At 47.5% G+C, this 21,074-nt stretch overlaps 1 protein-coding gene across 2 annotated transcripts in view; it reads left to right on the top strand.

Moving 5' to 3' along the window:
- Cacna2d3 (calcium voltage-gated channel auxiliary subunit alpha2delta 3) overlaps nt 1–21,074 on the top strand; it is a 954,216-nt gene that overhangs the window by 726,060 nt on the left and 207,082 nt on the right. For both annotated transcript variants that reach the window (XR_002821195.1, XM_023715780.1), the window contains exon 17: nt 17,487–17,570. Coding sequence is in view for 1 of the 2 variants with exons in the window: in XM_023715780.1 (XP_023571548.1) it covers nt 17,487–17,570 (84 nt within the window). In the remaining variant the exon portion in view is untranslated. The remainder of the gene's footprint in view (nt 1–17,486; nt 17,571–21,074) is intronic.

Genomic DNA, 21,074 nt, shown 5'->3' with positions numbered 1-21,074 from the left:
GGCAAGCCCAGGGCTAGCAAGTGTCCTAGGCACGTGGAAGGGTGTCTCTGCTCGGGAGAAGTTCATTGCACAAAGCAAGTCCCTAACACAAGGGGTCCAAAAAGAGCCATGGCCTCCCACAGGGACCGTTTGCTTTGCCCGGGGATGGGTACCCTGGAATTGAGGCGGGCTTCTTGGAGAAGTAGAGGGGCCTGCTTCCACAGTTCATTCTGGGCATATTTCTTCCCAAGCAGCAGGGACCCCCTCTCTCCCCAGGACTCCTGACTTTCTTAGAAGAGGCTTGATTCCTTCCTAGTTCCAGAACCACAGATCCTACAGGTCTCAGCCTATGGGGGACTATAAGATGGGGCCTCGTCATCTGCGAGCCTGTCTGTAGCAGTACCCTGTAGGTGCCCTGTGCTGGAAGCCCTTGGTCTCCTTGTCCTCTGCTGTCAGGGTGCGGGTGAACTGGAGGCGGCTGCCCAGTAGGTGGCGCGCGGGCACCGCTGTGTACCTGTGGTTCCATGTGGATAGCCTATGCCTTCCAACCGCGCGTGGCCTCAGAACGCAGCCCAGGAGACCTCGCTCAGGCACGGTTCTAGTCCACCCTTTGCAGCTTAAAAGACAGAATTAAGTGATGCTCAGGATGTGCTGTGTATCTGCTCAGAACAGCGCGTCCTCGGAGAAAAAATAAACAATACTGTGCACTCACCTCTGGGGCAGCCCCTATTGCAATACATCATTTGGCAAGAGAGACCAGAGGCCTTGCTATTGCTGAAATTGTTGAAGGCGCAGTGAGGCAGTGAGAACTGCTGGCCTGGTCTGGTCAGTTGGTTCCTCTGTCTGTCTGTCTGTCTGTCTGTCTCTCTCTCTCTCTCTCTCTCTCTCTCTCTCCTCTTTCTCTGTCTCTAGTGCTGGGCATTGAACACAAAGCCTTTGTACTGAGTTGTGTCCTTAGGCCTTTTTTAATGTATTTATTTTTTATTTTGACACAGTACCTAGGTTGTCCAGGCTAATGTATTTATTTTTTATTTTGACACAGTACCTAGGTTGTTGAGCTTGAACTTGTGGTACTCTTTCCTCGACTCCCCAGAGTGCTGAGATTATAGGTGTGCACCACCATGCCCAGCTCCACACCAGACTCTGAAGTAGAAGGGTCATCGCTCTAGGCGTAGCTCCAGAAATTGGTCAGGTGTTTAGGTTTGTATCAGGTGGGAGCTACGCTTAGTTGTGCAGGCCTCCAAAGCCCACGACCTCTTGGTCCCTGTGCTATAACTAGGTACCGCATGTACTCGGACAGTTGAGTGAGCAGGTGGGCTGTGGAACACACCCCACATGTGTGTTTGGCAAAAGTGTGGTGATCCTTCCTAGCACCCTTTAGGACCAGTATGGAAGATACAGACACTGCTTTGGGTGGCGGGGTAGGGCCCCTGCTGAGCACCCTTGTGCCTGGAACCCTTCAGGTTAGCGCCCACCCAGACGGGTCGCTGCGTGCAAAGCTGGTTGACTGACAATAACATTCTTTTAAAACGAAATTAAAAGCTGCCAGGGTTCAATCCCTGGCGTGCAGGGCTGGCCCCACCCCTGGGGCACACTGCCACAGCAACTGAGACTGGGCATGGCGTGTGCCTTTAATCCCAGCACTGGGGAGGCTGAAAACAGGAGAATCACCATGAGTCGGATCTATGTAGTGAGGCCCTGTAGACCCTGTACTAAATACATAAAGAAAAAGAAATCTAGTAAAATGAAATTAAGTAAGTAAATATAGGAGAGAAGAAAACAGTGCTCTCTGATGCTTCACCCAAAGATGTTCCTATAGATGATAAAAATGACATAAGTAACTTAAATAAGTGAATGTATGAAAAAGAATGGTCCCTGATGCTTTAGCCAAAGAGTGGTCTAAGTCACAATGTAAGTTTGGGCCAGTCTTTATGTACACACTAAACACTACTGGCAGTACAGTTTTTCCTAAAATTTAATGTGTTCAATTGTAACAAGTCGCTGCCGACCTGAAACTTTTTTAGGTTCTCTGATAAGCGTGCTTTTGTGCTGGTCAGCTTCCGTGGCCTCTCCAGACTCTGTCACCTCCTTATGGGGTGCAGCAAGCATGGAGCACGGAGGTGGCTCCCCTCTCTCTTGGCTGTGCCTGAGGTTAGTAGGAGCAACCTTGGGAAGGAAAGGCAGGCTTGAGAATGTGTGCACTTCCTCCACATGTCGCCAGGGGCTGGCTGCACCCAGCCTAAAGCCACGCGAGCCAGCCTGTCCCTCCCGGTGGCCTTGCTCTGGCTCCTACAGCTGCTTCTCCCACTGTACCCCCCTGAAGAAGGGGCAAAACATTCCCTGCTGTTTCTAGCTTCAGAGGGCTGCGTCATGTCTTCCTACACCCTACCCACACTTTCATAATAGCCTCTTTATTAAACCTTCGTCATTTAGCGATACAGATGACTGTGCTGAGCTCTGCCTGCTGAGGCCTTGACGGACGCAGAGGTAGGAGTAGATAGAAGTCCCACGTCTCTTAATTCATTACTCTGCCAAGAAAGAAAGAGAAAAAGAAGGAAAGAAGCAAATGAAAAGAAGGAAGGAAGGAGGGAAAAGAGGAAAGGAGAGACATTCAACTAGTTCCTTTATTTGTTTAATGTGAATTCACTTGATTACTTATCTCCCATTACAGTGGAAGTAGAAGATTTCTGTCTGCCCTTCCAGTAAATGCCCCTTTCATTCAAGTGATTAAGAACTGATGTGTGTCGCTGACAACCAAAGTATCCCGACTGACTTAGTCATCCAGTTTGAAGGTCTGGGAACAGCTCCTGGCCGAGTCTCTGACCCCTGCTCCCAGGGAGCTCACAGCGGGACACTCCTAAGAATATTCATCCCATCCCAACCAGGATTCTTGCACAGGCTTGAGTCTGTCACCCCACTATGTTGCAGAACTCTCTGAACAGCCATCCTCTCACCACGCCATAAGTAAGCTGACCACCATGCATGATCAGAGAATATGCTTTTCACCTTTGTATATCCAGGTCCTAAAGAGGTACTCGGCAGGCATAGGAGGTGGAATGACGACTGAATGGGAGATGGAGATCCATGTATACAAAGCTGAGCACAGCATGAAGCAGCATATTATCACATGTCCTAGATGACAGTACTGACCGGAAGTAGAACTGATAAAACTCTTGGTGATTACCTGCGGACTGATGCCAAGAGAAGGCTGCAGCAAGCTGTTTGCAGCCTGTAAGCTCGAGACCCCCATTTATGACCCAGCCCAGCACAACTGGGGGCAGCAGAGGGCCCTTGGGCAGCCTAGCAAATAGTTGGCTCATCTGTGTATTGCTGGAACCCTGCCTCCCTTCTTTCCTTCCTCCCCTCATTCTGCGTATGCTTATTGAGCATCTACCTTCTGGCAGGTGTGGCACCGCTTCCAGGGAACCAGCCCTGAAACAAGGTAAATACATGTCCCCTCTATGTGGTATTTGCAATCTCACGAGGGAAGGTGCGCACCTTTAAATTTCATAAATAAATGGATAAGTTAAAAAGGAGCATCACCCATTTGGGAAAAAGTCTCTTGAGAGCTGAGAACATAAGAGGTAGGGAGAAGTGCCACCTTATGTGGATGCTCAGGTAGAAGTTTTGGTAGCCGTGCATTCTAAGCTGAGCCCTGAGGGACAGAAAGGATTCTGTGCAGATTATGGAGATGGGTCCAGGACGAGAGAAAGTATATACAGAGACCCTGGGCATGAAGAGGTTCAGTGGGCTGTGTTCTGGAAACCGTCCATAGCTTTAGGACAGACTTCCATAGCAGAGAGTTTAGTGACAAATTTCTACTCCAGTGTGCATGGTGAGCCCAGCACTGCTAATTAAGTCCCTGCTCCTTTCCTCTTAGTCTTAACGTCCCCACGTGTTCCCCTGGGCTCACAGCTGCTAGCACCCCAGGGAAAGCTCCCTTTCTAGAGCCCGCTCTGCCCAGCTTGTGGCAAGCCAGATGCACCAAAGGATTGCTGTCCCTCACCGGATACTGGTGAACACTGCCGCTAGTCAGGTGGGACAGCTCTGAGGTGCGTGTGCCCTGCTGGCTCCAGAGTGCCCCAGGGGGCTGCAGCTCCAGCTGCCCACAGAGGTAACATGGTTGCTGATTCACCCTATGTTGGCTGCCTTTCGGTAGCTGAGTCATGGGGCCGTGTCCCTGCAGGCATCTTCTGAGAACCCCTCTTAAGTAGAAACTTTGGACTGCAGAGTGAGTCTTCAGGACGGATTGAGAGTTCTCTGCAACAATCGACCTGCTATATTGCCAAATACAGCTGTGAGTGCCCTTGCCTGCACATTCACACAGCCCCAAAAGTTTCTGTTCTGTTTCAGGCCCCTGTGCATGTATTTGCTTGTGCTCCGAGGAGTCGCTTTTGGATTGGGGACTGAGGGAGAACAGGCTTGATGCCGCTAAATAACCCCGAGTAAGCACTAGAAGGAGACTTGTTTAGAGATATTCTCTGCTGCTCTATTCTTTGGTGAAAAGAATTGATGAGAAAAAAAAAAAAAACATTGCTTTTCACTGGATGCATTCTGACCTTTGTTTTGCTAGATTAATTTCATATCTAGAGTGCCCCATCTTGGATGATGAATTAGCAATAAAAAGCTCATCAAAATGTAATTACAAGCAATGTGTTGAATAATGATCTCTTAAAAATTCCTATAGATTTGTCTGCACCTCTTTCTCCCTGTGGGGGAAGTGAGCCTCAGCTGCTAGCTACTAGCCCCAACTCAGGAATGCAAACCCTGGCCGTACTGTGAGGCTGAGATGTGAGAGCTGGCTTCTATCATTGCCTGGTGTCATCTCGCTGATCAATTGCTTTTCTCCATGCAATGCACATCTTTATATAATTTAAGAGACCATTTCAATGGGGGTAGGAACATGCAGGAAGTAGAAGCCCAAGGCAGAGTGAAACCCTCACTCCTCCATCTGTAGAAGCCAGTTGGGGGAGTTATTAATTAAAACGTTAACTGCCCAGACAATAGCAGGCAGGCCAATGCTGAGAACGCCTGAGAAGCCAGCATTAGGGCTTTTATAACTGCAAATTCAAGAAACATTTGCTCCTCCTTGAGATAGGAAACAGAGCCATCTGCCCCTGAGAGGAGGTAGCTGAGCTGCTTAAGTAATATTAAGCTTCCCCAAAGGAGGCCAACTTGTGTCTATCCAGGGAGGTGGCCACAGCCTGGGAGATAACCTAGCCTCACCCTCCCTCCCCAGGATCCCTGTAAAACCCTACAGCTGGGTCTGACAGCAGAATATTCAAATGATCTGGACTGTGAGAATGCCTCTGCTCATTTGAATAACTGAAGAATTCAATCATCTGAATGCCAACGATTATTCCTCAGAGTTTACACTTTAGAAAGACCTTGCAGATGAATCCCCATGAGCACATTAAATTGCTATCTAATTAGCAGCCCCAAATTATATATATTTAAAAGATAATGAAGAGTTTGAAGGTTGTTGGAATAACTGGTTATACATTTAAATGAATCACTAGAAATTTGTTAGTAATGTGTGGCGTTTTCTTTTATTGCTTGCTTCCCTCTTTGAAGTTCAGTAGACCCAACCTTGCAGGGTTAAGTCTGGTAGCAGTAAGATAAAGGCAGATGTTTTTAATTATTCCAGTTCAAACCCCCAAATAATTATAAGCAGCTGTCATTTTTACATAATCCAAAATGATAAAGACTCAAAGAATGCAAATAAAAATGTTGAGACCCTGGGCTTTTTGGCAGAATAATTTGATTGCTGTCATACCACAGCACTGACCATTGAACTTCCTTGAGGGCTGTGTGTTCACCATTGTTCTCCTTGGTCAGCTTTCATTAATCATGTGATAAGAAAATAGATTTCCAAATGCATCTTCCAGGTCCATTTGCACATTTCCTGCGGATGTTTGCTGGATAAGACAAAACAGCAAAGCAGATTATTGAGACAAGAAAGAAATTCAGATTATTGAGGAAAGAAAGAAAAAAATTTGGCCAAGCCAGGCAGAGCTTTTGCTGAATACTCTTCTTGGCCTCACTTGGCCCTTTCTCCTTGGGATGGAGGCTTTCCCTGTGGCTCCCCCCAGGGACTTCCTCCACCCAGCAGGAGGCATGACAAGACTGCACCTGGTGGTATTTCCCTGTGCTACGACTCAGGCTTCCAAAGGAATGGTTGCTATGTCCATCAACCACTTTGCCAAGAGATAGAAACCTCAGAGGAGCTGACCTGCCAGCTCTAGCCCTGGAGGCCCTGGGTCAGCTCTCAAAATCAGTGCTTTCGGTGCCTGTTTTACCATGGGAGGGTGGGGAGTCTTTTGAGTAGCAAGACATTTAGCATAGCTGTAGTAGCTTCTTCTATTTGGATCCAATGATGACAAAACCAAAATCTACCCAGTCGAGGTACACTGTTCATATGGAGCTGAGGAGAATCTAGACCCTTTAAGAAACACACATAGACCATGAGCCAGAAGGAAGACAAGTATAGGTACATTTATTCTAAATAATACAGAATGCCCTTTAAACTGAGATAGTCCTGGCATGGAAGATTGGTGCTTGAGCACAGGAGAATGCTCAGTGAACTGAGCTGAATTTCTTGGGGATGGGAAGTATCAACAGATGAAAGATAAAGGAAAGCAGACTGAAACACTTATTACTTTAGGACAATAAACTACAGTATCATCAAGTACTGTCACTTCTCCCCAAGAAAGAGAAGTAGAGACTTTGGTAGCATATCCTGAACATAAAAGCCAGCTATCGTATTTGGATTCTCCCAGAAGACCTCTCCTGGAATTCCAGCTGTACTCCAAGAAAATTTAGAAGTGCTAGGGAGGAGTTGTTACTGCAGCAGGTTTGATTTGAACGTGTCTCGGACTTTTGCTAAACAGAGCCCTTGCTCGCTCAGGGACAAATGAAAATATAAATATATGTCCTACAGGTTTAAGGAAGAGATTCCTTTGAGACTTAATCATGTGCAGCCCAACTCTGGTCACTTCTAGGGACCTACTGATGGCTATTGGTCCCTTTTCTAGTTCTCCCCTGCCCTGCATCTTGAGGACACATCTCAGGCAGGCCCTGGCCAGCAGTCTGGCTGTCTCCAAGGCCAGGATTCTAGATCAAGCCTCAGCTCTGCCACTGTCTGCTCAGTGACCTTGGCCAAACTACTTAACTTCCCTATCCTCAGTTTCTGCCACTGAAAAGTGCGGCCAAACACAGTACCTGTTGCAGGGGTTTGGGTGGGAATTAAATAAGCAAATGCTCACAAAAATGCCAACACATGTGATGGGCATAGTCACATATTTATGACATGGATGTGTACACTGATTTGTTCATTGATGCCTTCATCTCCTGTTCACGGGGAACCTACTCTTTGCTGGATGCCGTTCTAGGCTCTTACACCCAGTGAGGAGCAGGAAATAGCCATTTTCCTTCAAGATGCTCAGGATCAGCAGCGAGAGAAGTGCACACCATGCAGTACAGCATGGAGATGGGCTGTCGGGAAGGCTCAGGAGCAAAAGGGAAGGACTTGAACTGACCCTGTGACAGGGTCACTGAAGATCTTGGAGAGGAGTGATGTCTTGGCAGAGTCCAGAGAGCTCAGAGAATTTGCTGTTGGAATCTGAATCAGTTTAAAGGGTGTCAGGAGCAGATGGGGCAGGTGTGGAGAGGCCAGAAGGGAAGAGTGGCTGTGTCATTCTCAGCAGCCGATTCAGGTTAGCTAAGGAGAACAGAGAGAATCAGGAAGTACATGGAAGAGAGAGCCAAGCAGAGGGCATGTGAGGGGACTTCGGGGATGCTAGAATGGTGGGTAGGATCCTACAGGACATGCATGCTCAGGAGGATATGGTCAGAGTTCAGTTGTAGAAGAACCCCTCTGGCTGGACCCAGGAGAATGGTGGGAGTGGGTAGCATCCAGGAAGAGAGTCTGTTTTAAGGATACTTGCCCTTATCCTGGGGAGTGGTACCTGGCACAAGGCTGATGGCAAGACTCTTGTGATTCACTTCCAAGACACTTGGAGGGTAGAAGCGACCAGCAGATGTGGTAGTTTGACAGACCTGGGCTGGATCACTGGCCTTCTTCCTGATTATAATCACCCAGTTTAGCCCCTGGCCACATTTCCATGGTCACAGGCAAATAGCTTGCTGAGGGAACTCAGCCAGCCCTGCAGGGGACATTGGGTTTTCCTGTGAGTCACAATTCACATCAGAAGTCCTTTGGGCTTCTTCAGACTGCCACACATCCAGAGCATTTTTAAAAGGATATATCACTCTGATTGGGGGGGTCTCACACACACACACAAAGACAAAACTAAATATTTGGCTAGGCCACCAGTCTAGTAGATCGCATGGACCAACGATGGGTGAGGATTTGCTCTATTTGGTGGTCAGGACATAGCTAGGGCAGGGATCATATGTTGGAAAGGATGGCCACATGGATGTCCACGCTGCCAACAGCTGCATTCTCAGGGTGGCGAAGAAAAAGGACCAGTGGAAAAGGGGAAGCAGAGATTAGCTGGAAAGATCCAGAAATTTTCGTGGACAAGGTGACCACAAAGGGGATTCCTTCATCTTTTCCTTTGAAAATATCCTTAACAATTGAGCAGGCAAAGCAAATTAAAGACAAGCTATCATGCCAAGCAACCTCCTAAAGAAAACCACCTGCACACACGTTGGACAGTGGTGTGGGGTCCTGAACTAGGCTGCTACGGTCACAGGCATCAGTCCGATATGGCCGTTGGTTTGGCAGGAAGGATCACTTTCCGTCCTCTCAGCATTCCTCTGTCACCTCGCCTCAGATTCGCTGCCAGCTAGCTGCCACTCATGTCATTTAGCACACAAAGAGATCCAGACTTGAGTGTTCTCCCTCTGTTTTGGCTACTGTTACCCCAAACTGAGAGGGTGGCACTAGACTTTTCTTCCTCCTTGCTGAGCCAGAGAAAGGTCTTGGGCACGGGGGAGACAGACAGAAGAGGACCGCTCCCAACAACCCAGAGCTGTATGGGCGGATGTTGCTTTCTGACTTCAGTGAATGAGGAAGCTCATTGTCTTTTTCAGTTTCAAAACTAGAATCAATTTGTCGTGCCCGATTGTACTCCCTTTACAAGTTAGACTGTGGCACCTAGCCTCGGGTCTCCTTATCTAGTGAACTCTGTAGTGTAGCAATGTCCGGTAAAGTTCTGTACTTTTTTGCCCTTAAAGTTGCCTGCCAGATATCACAGATAAACTTGCAAATTATAGAGGCTTTCGGTTACCCTAGATGTTATCTCTTAATGACATAGTGGTGTCTGAAGGCTTATATAAAATTGACTTTGGAATCAAGCATATATCCGTACCCAGGGACTATTTGAAAGTTTGTAATTCATTCTGAAGGCTGTCTTGCCTCTTAACTTTTATCCAAGAGCTGTTGACTGGGTTTTATCTCAAAGTGCCCAAATTCATCAGAAGAGGTGTCCTTCAGCTGCCACTGTACATCTATTTCAGCTGCTTCCTCTCTGTGTTTCTGTTCTTGTCTCTTCAGCAGCAGTCTTTTCTTAGCATTGCTCTTTGCCTGGATCTGCAGGCCTGGCCTTGCCTCTCTATTCCCTGCCTCCACAGTCCCTGTCCTCTGTCTCCAGGGCTGGCATGAAAGGTTCCTCCCGTGCCAATTTCCCAGTAAAATTTTAATTTCCGTGAGTAGTTCGCCACTGACCATAGGCTAACTTCTTGAGAACGGGAGTTGAAATCAGCCGTGGTCTAGTTAAGCAGCATTTGACCCATAAAACAGTGGTGGCGCTTGGCCACTTTCTCCCCACACACGATGAATGACTCATGGCCACTCAGCTACTTGGAGGCCTCTGATTAAGATAAAGGTCATTTGGATTTTCAAAGCAGCCTGTTAATTATTTTTTTTAGAGAAACACCTAAGTTGTTTTTGTTTTATAGCAATCGAAAGAACTTTATAATCATATGGGGGGAACGTGTAGGACTTTTCATCTCTGAGACACTTAAAAACATTAGTAAATGCATCGCACCTCTTAGAGAAAGGAAAAAGCTGGTGTCTGGACATGCCCTGGTACTTCTCCCAGCATCCCCCGGTTGTGGGCTGTGGGCCCACCCTCATAGTTCTGTCTCCCTGCGGTGTGCCTGGGCTTCTCCTCTCCCCGTGACATGTAGGATTGCATCTCAAATATACACACAGTCATCAGAATTTCTCTCTTGGCATTATGTTTGCATCATCCATACACATGTCTCATCTGGAGATGTCTGGGCTGTTGAAGTCACACAACCAAAAGAGCCAACATAATTTTGGTGAAAATCAGAGTTAAGTTGATATGCTCAGGTACTGAGAGGGACCCTGAAGAAATAAAGTAAGCTGTTGTCCACTGGTCGCCAATTGTCTCATTTAATTCCCTCCAGTACCTCAGTCTGGGTCATCTCTCATGATTTGCAACTTATTCTGACACTCACCACTGCTCATTATATCCCAAATGAGTTGGCTGTTTACAGACATATAAGTGGCTGACATAAGTGGGATTTGACTTCCAGCCTGGCTCTGTGACTGCAAATGGACCTCCCCTCCCACTACCACATCCAGTCTGGTGGTGAGGGCCACTGATCTCAGGATCAGATTGGTAAGGAGGGAACCGCCTTGAGGGAGGCTCAGGAACTAGGCAGAGTTGGTGGGACTCAGTTCTGCTGCCTCTTAGCCACATCTCCAAGTGACCTGTTGTGCCCAGCATTCTCCTGTCTGTGAGGTGATTCTCCTTCAACTGGAGTTGTGGAGATTAAACAAAATATGTGCAGTGTTTCCCACAAAAAGGTGGATGATAGGAAGCAGGGAGAAGCTGTGTGGTGGGGTGGGGAGAGTGGGGAGAGGATGGAATTCACCCACCACTCCAGAGGCAGTCATTTGGAAAGCAGAACAGATTGGTTGCTCCATTTTATAAACAGTGACCTCTGAACAGAAGGCAGTAACAGCATCAAAGTACTTTTATTTTTGCTTCCAGGAAAAGGTAACAGAGCATCAGATGGTGATCCCTGTATTATGGCAGCGAGGACAACATCCTTTCAATTCTTTTGTACTTTTCATCATTTCCTGAAATTTCTGCTAGAAGCAGTTATCACATGGATAATCAGAAAAAAAAAAAAGCAAAACCAACTACTAAAGCCATTTAGTTATGAGACTCTCAGTCCCTGCTGCTGGGCCCCCAAGAGAGCAAAGGCTCACAAAGACCATGGGACTTCTTTCCTCCAGGGTCACCTTCTCCAAATCTGTCACCAAAGGGGAGACATTTGTTGACCACTGGCAAGATAGAGCTCCATTGTCATATTCAAGGCAAAAGAGCTTTACTGTGCCACAGGCCTGCCTGGCCTTCACTTTGTCCTTGAAAACAGAAGATCAGAAAGCCATCTTGAAGGGCCTCTTGAAGCCCAGAACTCTGGTGGCTGAGGTGGGGTGTCATGATTTCAAGCCCTAGAGACTTAGCAAAACTCCATCTCAATTAAAAAAAAAAAAAGGTCTGGGGATAAGTTTGGTACAAAGCCATTGGGTTCAATCCCCAGTACCACATGGAAAAAAAAACAAGGGTAAGGATTATTGACTAGCAATTCTGTTCAGAACCATTTTACCAATGCGGAGCACCCTCCCTCAGAATGAACTCTGTGACCCAGGACTGTGACATCTCATAAGTCAGGGGTAATGTACCAGCAGTCACTGGAGAAGCTGCAGGGGTGAGGTTTCTGGCCATGGTTATCTGTGATATCCTCACCTCTGTGTGCTCAGCCTGGCTTCTTCCCACTTGCTTTTCACTCTAAATCTGTAGGCCGAGAGCTTGCTATTGCATCTTATGGCTGAGGAAAACGGGGATCAGAGCTTCACAGCTAGCCCTGAAGCCTGCAACCTATAAGTATTATTAGAATTCAGGTCTGAACGCAGGGCCCTAGCTTTTAACGACTCTTCTACATGGCCTCTCTTGACCTTTCCTGATTGTGAATTGTGACCAGGGGCTTGAGGGCAGGAGCTTGTCCTTTCCGAGCAGCTCCTCTGCATCTTCTGAAGGTTTGCTTGTGTCTGGTGCACGGTCTAAGCAGTATTAGGTATCCAGTGGGATTTGGGGGTGCAGAGGGAAGCAACTTAGGAGTGGATGAGTGAGAGAAGGAAAGCCATATGCAGTGGCTGCTGGACCCTGTTTACTGTGTGTACAGGAGAGAAGGGGGCTGTGTTCCCTCTGAAGTGGTCCCCTCAGTCCCAGAGAGAAAAAGAGGCTAGGAAATCCAGAGATGGACAAGGCCTTTATCTGCAGCAGCTGGTGGCTGTCTGCCAGATGTCTAGTGTCTCTGGCCTTAGCTGTGCTCCTCCTCTGGCCAGCATGGTACTGGGCAAGGTCTGTCCCTCTCCAGCGTGGGTCTCCTACCCTCAGCTCCTTCCTTTACATCGGCAGCGTGAAGTGGCTCGAGCCGTATGTGTTCCGTAGGGGCTGTGTGGATGTATACAGAGGCTTCCGCAGCCTCTCTCAAAGGCATGAAAGTCAACGTGACCATCACCTTGGCCCATTTCATTGTGCTTCCTGTCTGTCTGCAGGGGACACAAAAGGGTGTTCTAATCCAGACGGTTAAATACTGCCATGCGTATCTGGGCTTCAGGCAGGCACCCCCTGCTCCCCACTTGTTCCTCATGAGGGTGCCTTCACGCTGCATCTTCCAGGGCCATGTATTTATTTGTGTGCTCCCTGTTTCCTGCATCTGGCCTTTATTTGAAACTCCGCCTCGAAGTCTTTCATAGCACAGAATATCTTTCCTTATTAAATTCTCCCTCTCCATATTTTTTTCATAAAACAGGCACCAAAACCTAAAAACCTACCTGTGGCTCTCAAAGTCTGTTTATAAACCTTTGGAAACCATTTGCAATTCGTTAATCACATTTTCAAAGGAAGTTACAGATTATAGATACACTAACAATTGCCATACACAATGCCTCAGCCCCATAACGAGCTCCTTACACAGATCAGAAGTTGTGGTGCTGGGGAACCTGGGATTTGTCCCACGCCAAAGCTGAATGTGAGAGGAGCGAGCTGGGCTGGGGGTGGGGATTTGAAGATTCTCTTTCTGCCAAGTGGGGCTGGGCAATCAGAGGAAGTCTGCTCTACTGAGCAGTGCTTTTTGTGAGTGGTGAAGCATTTTATAAATGAGGTGTTCCAAATAGTCATCAGAGCACCCAACTTTGTGACACTTCATATAAAATATATTTCATTTATTATTATTATTGTATTTTTAGGCCAGGGTCTACAGGTTCTCACTGTGTAGATCGGACTCATAGTGATCCTCCTGTTTACAGCCTCCCAAGAGCTGGGATTACAGGTGTGTACCACCACACCCAGTCTCAATCGCTGTCTCAGTGTGCCCCAGGGGTGGGATCAGCATGGCAGGCCTGGGGATCGAACTCCTGGCCCCTGTGTCTGCCTAAACAGGTGCTTTAATCTACTGAGCTATTTGGCCAGCCCATAAAATATATTTTAAAAGTCATTCATTTACAACTTTAAAAATAAAGATGTTAAACTGACACAACTTAGAACTCTACCGACTACTTAACACTTGAAAGCCAACCCCTCTTTGAAATGATTGTTCAAAACAGGAAAGGGAGATAGCAATAATGTGGGGAGGATGTACTGATCCCTAAAACACCTGTCACTGGGACAATTTTGGACCCAGCTTGATCGGGTGTGTGTACCACAGGTCCAGGATCCTCTCATGTATGTGGTCTTTGCTTTCTCTGCCCTGGCTTCTTGGTTGTCATGAAGACCCCAAGCAGTGGTAGAGATGGCATGAGATACTCTAATCTCAGTCTCACCTACTAGCACCCTAGCAATGCTAGCTGCCTGGAGAGTCCCTTTCCCAGATCAATCCAGGAGAACATCATGGGTCGAGGCCCTTGAATAGCGCGGGGGTTGGCCTAGGCCAGTGATGCTAAAATCTTGTTGAGCTTTCAGTGATCATAGAGAGCTGTCTGTGGCACACCTCTCATGGGTTCCGCACCACTGGCCTATCAGCTATGAATGAACCCCTGTGTTGTGGAGTGATGTGGCCCTCTCCTACATCTGCAGCTACAAGTGACCATCTCTGACCCAGGGTGGCCATAGTTTCCCAAGAATACTTACTGAGAGTAGAACTCAAGCAGTTTCCTTCAGGAAAACCAAAATGCTTACCCAGGGCAGGGCGAAGGATGGTTTGTGCCCGTCCACAGCAAGGGAGTCTTTCAAATGGAGTGCTACCTTCTAGCTTTCTTAAGGAGAAAAAAAATAAAGGAGTACTTGGGGCCAGTATGCTGCAGTTATCTCAGAGTCTTTGACCTTTTTCATTTAAGCAGCATCCACTGACTTTGTCTTTTCTTACCGAGATTCATTACTCTGATACATTTTTGTTCATAGTCAGAAGCCTCCCACCTGTTCATGAGGACATTGGTAAAAAGTGTTCCAGGTGGACTGCATGCACTTATTAAGCAGACTATGGAAGGGCATTCCCAAAAGGCAGTTGCAGAGGGGGACCCCTCGCTCTCGTTTCTACCAATCAGAGACAGTCACCAGGATATAGTAGCTGATGGGCCCGTGTGCTGGGAAAACTTTTATTCCCGTACTCTGCAATTGCTCCAAATTTTGTGTATTCCATTTAGTGTAAAATACTGCATTGAATCTATTGAGTGGCTGCAGAAAGAGTAAAGACATTCAGGAATAGTGAGAAATCGACTCTTCTGATTTCACTTTGCTAAATGCCATCTAACAGGTGCAGGTGCTTTAGCACAACTGTGAATTTCTCTCCCAGGAGAGAGCTAAGGCCCAGCTTATGATACACACAGAAGGAGGAGATACACGGTTGCACATGATGGACACTTCCACCTCCACAAATGCCCATGACCTGCGTAATGGCGATCTGCAGAGTTATTGAATGTCCTCCTTCTTTTAAAGGAAAGGGGTATTTGCCACTTCTGGGCAGGGACCCTGTGCCCTCACCAGAGGCGCATGGCTCGCCGCCACCGTGCTAGTGGTGCATTAGGAGCTTGCTCCCTCTGGGAATGTGATGCCATTTTACTTGCAGGGTCTCGTTCCATCTTCATGACCTGCCTCTGCTGTGGCAGTACCACTGTGTGAGGAAGCTTGAGGCATCTAGATCCCTTTGTGCTAGTGACGTGTACCATGGGACTTGGGGCGCACGAAGTAGCATAGCTACAATGCCTTTTTCTTTTTTCAAAAACATATGGATGCTTTTGCTGAAGATCAAGGCAGAGCTGGTACCTTGGACCTTGAGATGCTTTTAAATTTCTCCAGCAGTGGTTGAACTAACATGGAGGTTGGCAGTCTGGGCAGGAGCTAGTGGTAGGCAAAGTGTCTGCCCCATTACTGTCTATATGAAGTTATATAACTTGTTGTTTAATGAGTTACATTACTTGGTAAAGCCTGTTTTCCCATATGCATGATTCAGAACAGAATTAAGGGTAGGATACTACAGGTAAGTCCTTGGGAAAGAACAGAATGCTGTTTGAGTGACTGAATCTTCAGTGCTTTGTGATGTTAGTATCCAGTAAATGAAAGTGTGCTGAATAAATGAACGAAGGAGCACTTTTAAGTGAGCAAAGGAAAAATTGTTTCTGTCTAAATAAATAAATAAATAAACCATTCAGACCCAGCAGCAGACCACCAAAAAAGGTGTAAAAGTTCTTCCTTTGACTCTGCTAGGATCAAACCCAGGGGCTCGTACCTACTAGGTAATTCTGTATCGTCAAGCTAGCTAGCTGCACCTCCCCTAAAGTTCTGCCTTTAAAGTTCAAGATCTAGGCTCATGAATTTCTCAGATGCCTGATAGCTCCTAGAAACAGTTGGTCCTAAAACGGGAGTTGGGAACTTTTGGCACGTGTGGCAGAGGCCTGGAGTGGCATCTGTCCATCTCTGGCTCTCCAGGGGGTCAGCCTGAGTGTTAGCATCTTTTGGCCCATCCCTGTCACTTCTGTGTGTGCCACCATCTCCCACAGACCTATCCCTGTCCTTCCTGCTCAGAGAAAGCCTGATTTTCCCAGGGACAGAGCTTCCATGAACACAGGAACTCTTAGTAATGGGACCCAACTGTTAACCTGCCACAACTTCCAGTGACTTCCGAGGGAACCGACTCTCTTCCTTTCTCTTCTTCTGGAGTGGATCTCATTGTCTAGTAGTGACCATGAGCATCCATCAGTTAGAAAGAAGAGAGGGTAGTGTGGTTGATGTGGTCCTCAGAGCCTCTTGAAGATGGGCAGGGCAGCCTTCTGTGTGAGGAGGAGGACCATGCAGAGACAGTGTAGAGTCTCTAAAATGCAGCTCACAGGGAGGAAAAGCACTCTGCGGGGGAAAAAAGCCATTCTACCCTGTTCAGTACTGCGGTGCCACAAAAAGCTGCTCTTTTAGCCACTGTGACCAAGAAGCCACTGGGGGCCAGGTTAGACTTGTGTGCTTCCACATTGTGGTACGATTTTCCCTTTGTGTCCAGGGTGTCATCAGCACCTGTATGTACAGTAGCCAAGGCAGCAACTTGTGATTCTGGGGTGTGAAAGCACCTCGACTCATCTTGCAGCCCACTTAGAGTGTTAGTTACCATAATATATATAAATAGATAGATATAGATATAGATAGATATATAGTATTATGAATCTTATTTTCTAAACTTATATAGAGATTGCTTATCCTTAGCCTGCAGCAGAGGGCAGACTTCCCTACCATATAAACACCCCAACAACAGCGTTAAAAGCCTTGATATGCATGAACATCCAGACATAAGAATGTCCGGTCGATAAAATGGGAGGCTTGCAGAGTGACTAACACCAGGGATTTAGGGAGGAAACAAAAACCACTTCCCCAGTTCTTAATATTCTCATCAGCTTTTCTAGAAAAATGCCCTGATGGCCATTCAATCGGGCAGCACCCACAGCTACTCCAGGTGAAGCGTCCGTGCTTAGCTCAGTGCTGTGGCAGTCAGCGGACAGCGTAGAGGTTCTGCGCATCTGCAAAATGTCAACAGGACACTGAGCCCATCGTCAGCAGTGGAGCTGGATTCTTTCTTCCCCAGGCAGGCAAGGGGAAGGTTTGAGACTAAGGGCTTTTAGCACAGGGGGCAGGATTTGATTTCCATACACATATTCAAGAAGCCGTCTCCTGTGTCATGAAGGGTGGCTTGTGAGTTCTGGTACATGTCACACATGTGTACACTACCTCCAGCTCTTCCAGGAGGGGGAGAGCTCTCCTCGGCATCTGGCATCTCAGGAAACCGAAAAGGTCACTCACTGGGAAAATCCATCAGACATAAGGACTCGGTTTTTAACAGCCCCCAGCTTGGAGCAAAGGTTTCCATCATGTAGCCTTGATGTGCCTGTCACTAACCCCCCTAGAACTGTCACCCTGGATGTCGTCTCACAGTCCCCAGGGCTAGAGAGGATGAAGGCTTCCCTGGCTGATGATTTCATGAACTTTTTTTTTCTCCTCTTGTCTTTCTCTTCTGGCTGAGGTTAGTATGAAGAAGGAAAAAAACGAAGGAAACCTAACTACAGTAGTGTTGACCTCTCCGAGGTGGAATGGGAAGACCGAGATGATGTGGTGAGTGACCTCAGGTTCTTGGGAGGGAGCTCTGTTGAATTGAGGAGCTGGCTGGAGGCCCACCTGGCCACCAGAAGGACATGCAGACATTAGACCTGTGGACCCCCTTTGGAGCATAACAACTTTCTTACCAGGCCAGCCACCTTACCTGCTTGGGCAGTCTGCTAAAACCATCCCAAACTGGTCCCCTCTCTGGCTTGGGAATGCAGTCTCCTGTCCAGTGCAGCTGGTGAGACCTACTGCCCTCAGGGAGTCCTGGCTGGATACAGGAGGCCCTGCCCACTGGAAGGGCTGGAAACCCACAAACCAAGCAGGCTCTGCACAGCCAGGACTCACCTGTCAGCACCTCAGAGTCACAGTCCTTGTTTCCCAAGAGCAGCCGAGGGCTGTGCTGCTGGCCTTCCTAACCCCAGTGTGCCTGGCTGCGTTTCTGTTTCCTGCACCTCCCAGCCTTTCCTGCTGCCTGGCCAGCTACAACTTTGCAGCACACCATGCTTCTTCGGCACTGGGTCAGGAGCTTTTCTCATCCCTGAGATTTAACCCCATCGAGTCTTCTTGTTACTTCCTCAATAAGTCAGATTTGTTAGACACGGCTTGCCTCCATGCAGATCCAGGCCACCTATCCTTAATTAAATCCTCACATATCAGGTGTTTCTGGCTGGGCTTTCTCTGCACTTTTTCATGCATTGTCTTTGTGCCTGTCCCCTTTCCTCTGCTCCATTAGATTTTTCTGATGTCCTTTCTTATTACCATTTTTTTTTCAGTGCTGGAGATCAAACCCAGGCCTCATGCAAGACAGTCAAGTACTCTCACCCAAAGCTGCACCCCCAGCCCTCTGGGGGTCCCCCAGCCCTCTGGGGGTCCTTCCGGAAGTTGCGTCATTGAGTTACCAATGTTTCTATCTTGGGCTCTGTCCTCCTCTCCATAGCACTGTTGAGAAACATTTGAAGTTCCGGACTGGTTTCTCTCTCTTGACTTCTGGAAACAGGGTGGCCTTGCAGCTCCCTGCTCCCCGTTTTCCCTCTTTCCACACCCTTTGCTCCCTGTCCTGACCCAGCCAGTGTAAATCTCTATTTTACTCTCTAGAAAAATTCAAGACTCACATCTGCTTTAGAAAGTTAACCTGTTTCCTTCTTTATCTACACTAAGTCTACTTTCACCCAAGTTCAGATGAAATAGCATTGCTATTGGGTAAAAGCCACTTCCCCTTCCACACGTTTTTCCCTGCCCGGTCTGAGGTGATAATCAGTTCATTGACTGGTAGGGCTTGGTGTCTTCTTATTCCTTGTGCTGCACTGCCAGAGGTCTTTGCCTCGTACTACACCTAACCTGCACCCCTTTCTCAGCAAGTGTGAGGAGCCGGAAGGCCAGCGCACTGATCTGGGCTTCGCTGCTGGCCCCTTGTCTCCAGTGAGCCGCGTGGACCTCTACACCCAGGAGGGTTCTTGCTTTCTACGGGGCTTTTACCCAATCAAATAAGATGGTGGTAATGATTCCTTACCTCATCAAACTGTTGCAAGGATATACATCTATATCTAGCAATATAATTAATATAACATGTACATTATTGAAAGTTATAAATTGCTTACACCATTATATGGTCCTGTGGGCATTCTGTCAGCAGTGGCATTGTCAGGAATGCACATTCTTATCCATTGCTGTCAAGCACCAAGCTACCTTCTCATGAGGAAATGTCTTCGCCCTGTGCTCTTATGGTGGTACTGTGCCTCGTGAATCTTTGAAGGGAACCTGCTGTTCTCTTCTTTCTCTTCCATTTCACTGTGTCGGTTTTTTTTTTTTGGTTTGTTTTGAGCTCACTGAGCCCTTCTGTGCTTCTCTCCCAACGGGCTTGAACCTGGCTATCAGCATGCTTCTCGACCCCTTCATCCTGTCCATTCCAGGCAGCGTGGAATGCAGCCTTGGTGGTGCACACTCCTAGTTTAGAATCCCCAGCCCCAGCGGGGAGCCCACACATGCCGCTCTCCTTAGCACAAAGCCTACACTCTCATTGCACATGTGTTCCGCTCGAAGCTCTTTACCCCTGGCTTGCTCTAGTCATCTCTGGTGCCCGAGCTAATTTTCAGTGAGCCAATTCTTCCCTTTACTAATCATGGTTTGGAAGCACTTTTTACCTCCTCATCCCAGTGCCCTTCCCATCGAAGCTACAGGCATCGAATTCTGAGCCTCACTTGTGCAGTCTCCCTCCACTCCTGACTCACAGACCTGAGTTTCCACCCCACAAGTTGGCCCACTACCTGCCCCCATTCTGCACAGAATGGTCTCTGGTTATCCCTGTATGTCTCTTTTCTTGTCCCTTGGGAGCTTGGTGTATTTGAAATAGGAATTCCTTTATTTTTGTCATGTTTGACTTAGGAAGTCCCAAGTCACTATTCTTTCCTGGAGATTTGTACACTGGTGACTGGGGGACTCTGTGATCCATATGGAGCACCCCTGTGAAATTTTCACAGAATTCTGTCTGTCCATATTCTGATCCAGATCTGGGAAAGACTCTTTGCAGAGCCCACTGAGGAGGCAGCAGAGTACTGTAGAAGTTATGAAGGAGAAGCCTTCTCTCTCTCTCTCTCTCTCTCTCTCTCTCTCTCTCTCTCTCTCTCAATGTATTTAGTACAGGATCTACTGGGTCTCACTACGTAGATTAGACTCATAGTGATCCTCCTGTTTTCAACCTCCCAAGCGCTGGGATTATAGGCACCCGCCACCATGCCCAGTCTGTTTCAGTGTCTCAGCATGCCATGGGGGCAGGGCCGGCAACAGCACATCCAGGATTGAACCCCCATCCCTGTGCTTGCCTAAGCAGGTGTTTTACTCCACTGTCTCTTGGGCAACTTGCTGTGTGCTTCCAAATGTAATGTAAGATCACATGCACTGTTAGGCGTGCAAAAGAACCCTTAAAAGATAGAGAGAAATGTGGACTGTGTAGAGGAATGTGATGGGCAAGGGTGAGTTAGGGCTACGTCCACAGTGCAGTGAGTACCACAGATCTTTGTGGAACCCATGAGTCACAGCAGATGGGGCCTTGAGACATGTATGATGTAATCTGAGTCACTAGAGAGCATCACCTCTTGGAAGGAAAACTTATCTTTAAAAGTACTGTTTCTCCTTTGGTTACAAATTCCTGGAAATGGCTAAAGGCATTACGGATGATTTTTGTTTTGTTTTTGTTACATTTTAGTCATTACTGAAGTCCATAGTGAACATGATTATTTCCATAAATAGAGAAAATTCTCATAAGTAACAGTAGCTGCCCTATATGGAACTCTTCTTATGGGCTAGTACTGTTCTAATAGCTCAGTGGCTTAAGCGCCTTCCTGGCAAGGGCAAGGTCCCAAGTTCGATCCCTAGTACTGCAAAAAATAAATAAAAAGTACTGTTCTTAAGTGCTCTGCATGAGAAAACTGATTGATTTCTCTCAGTAATCCCATGAAACACTGCCTTTGCTGCTTCCATTTCATAGGTGAGGAGACTGAGATGGAGAAGCAATAA

The sequence above is a fragment of the Octodon degus genome, unplaced genomic scaffold (assembly GCF_000260255.1).
Source record: "Octodon degus isolate 3935 unplaced genomic scaffold, OctDeg1.0 scaffold00043, whole genome shotgun sequence".
Taxonomy (NCBI): Eukaryota; Metazoa; Chordata; class Mammalia; order Rodentia; family Octodontidae; genus Octodon; species Octodon degus.
Note: the sequence above shows the minus strand (reverse complement) of the source record. Positions and strands in the feature narration are given on the sequence as shown.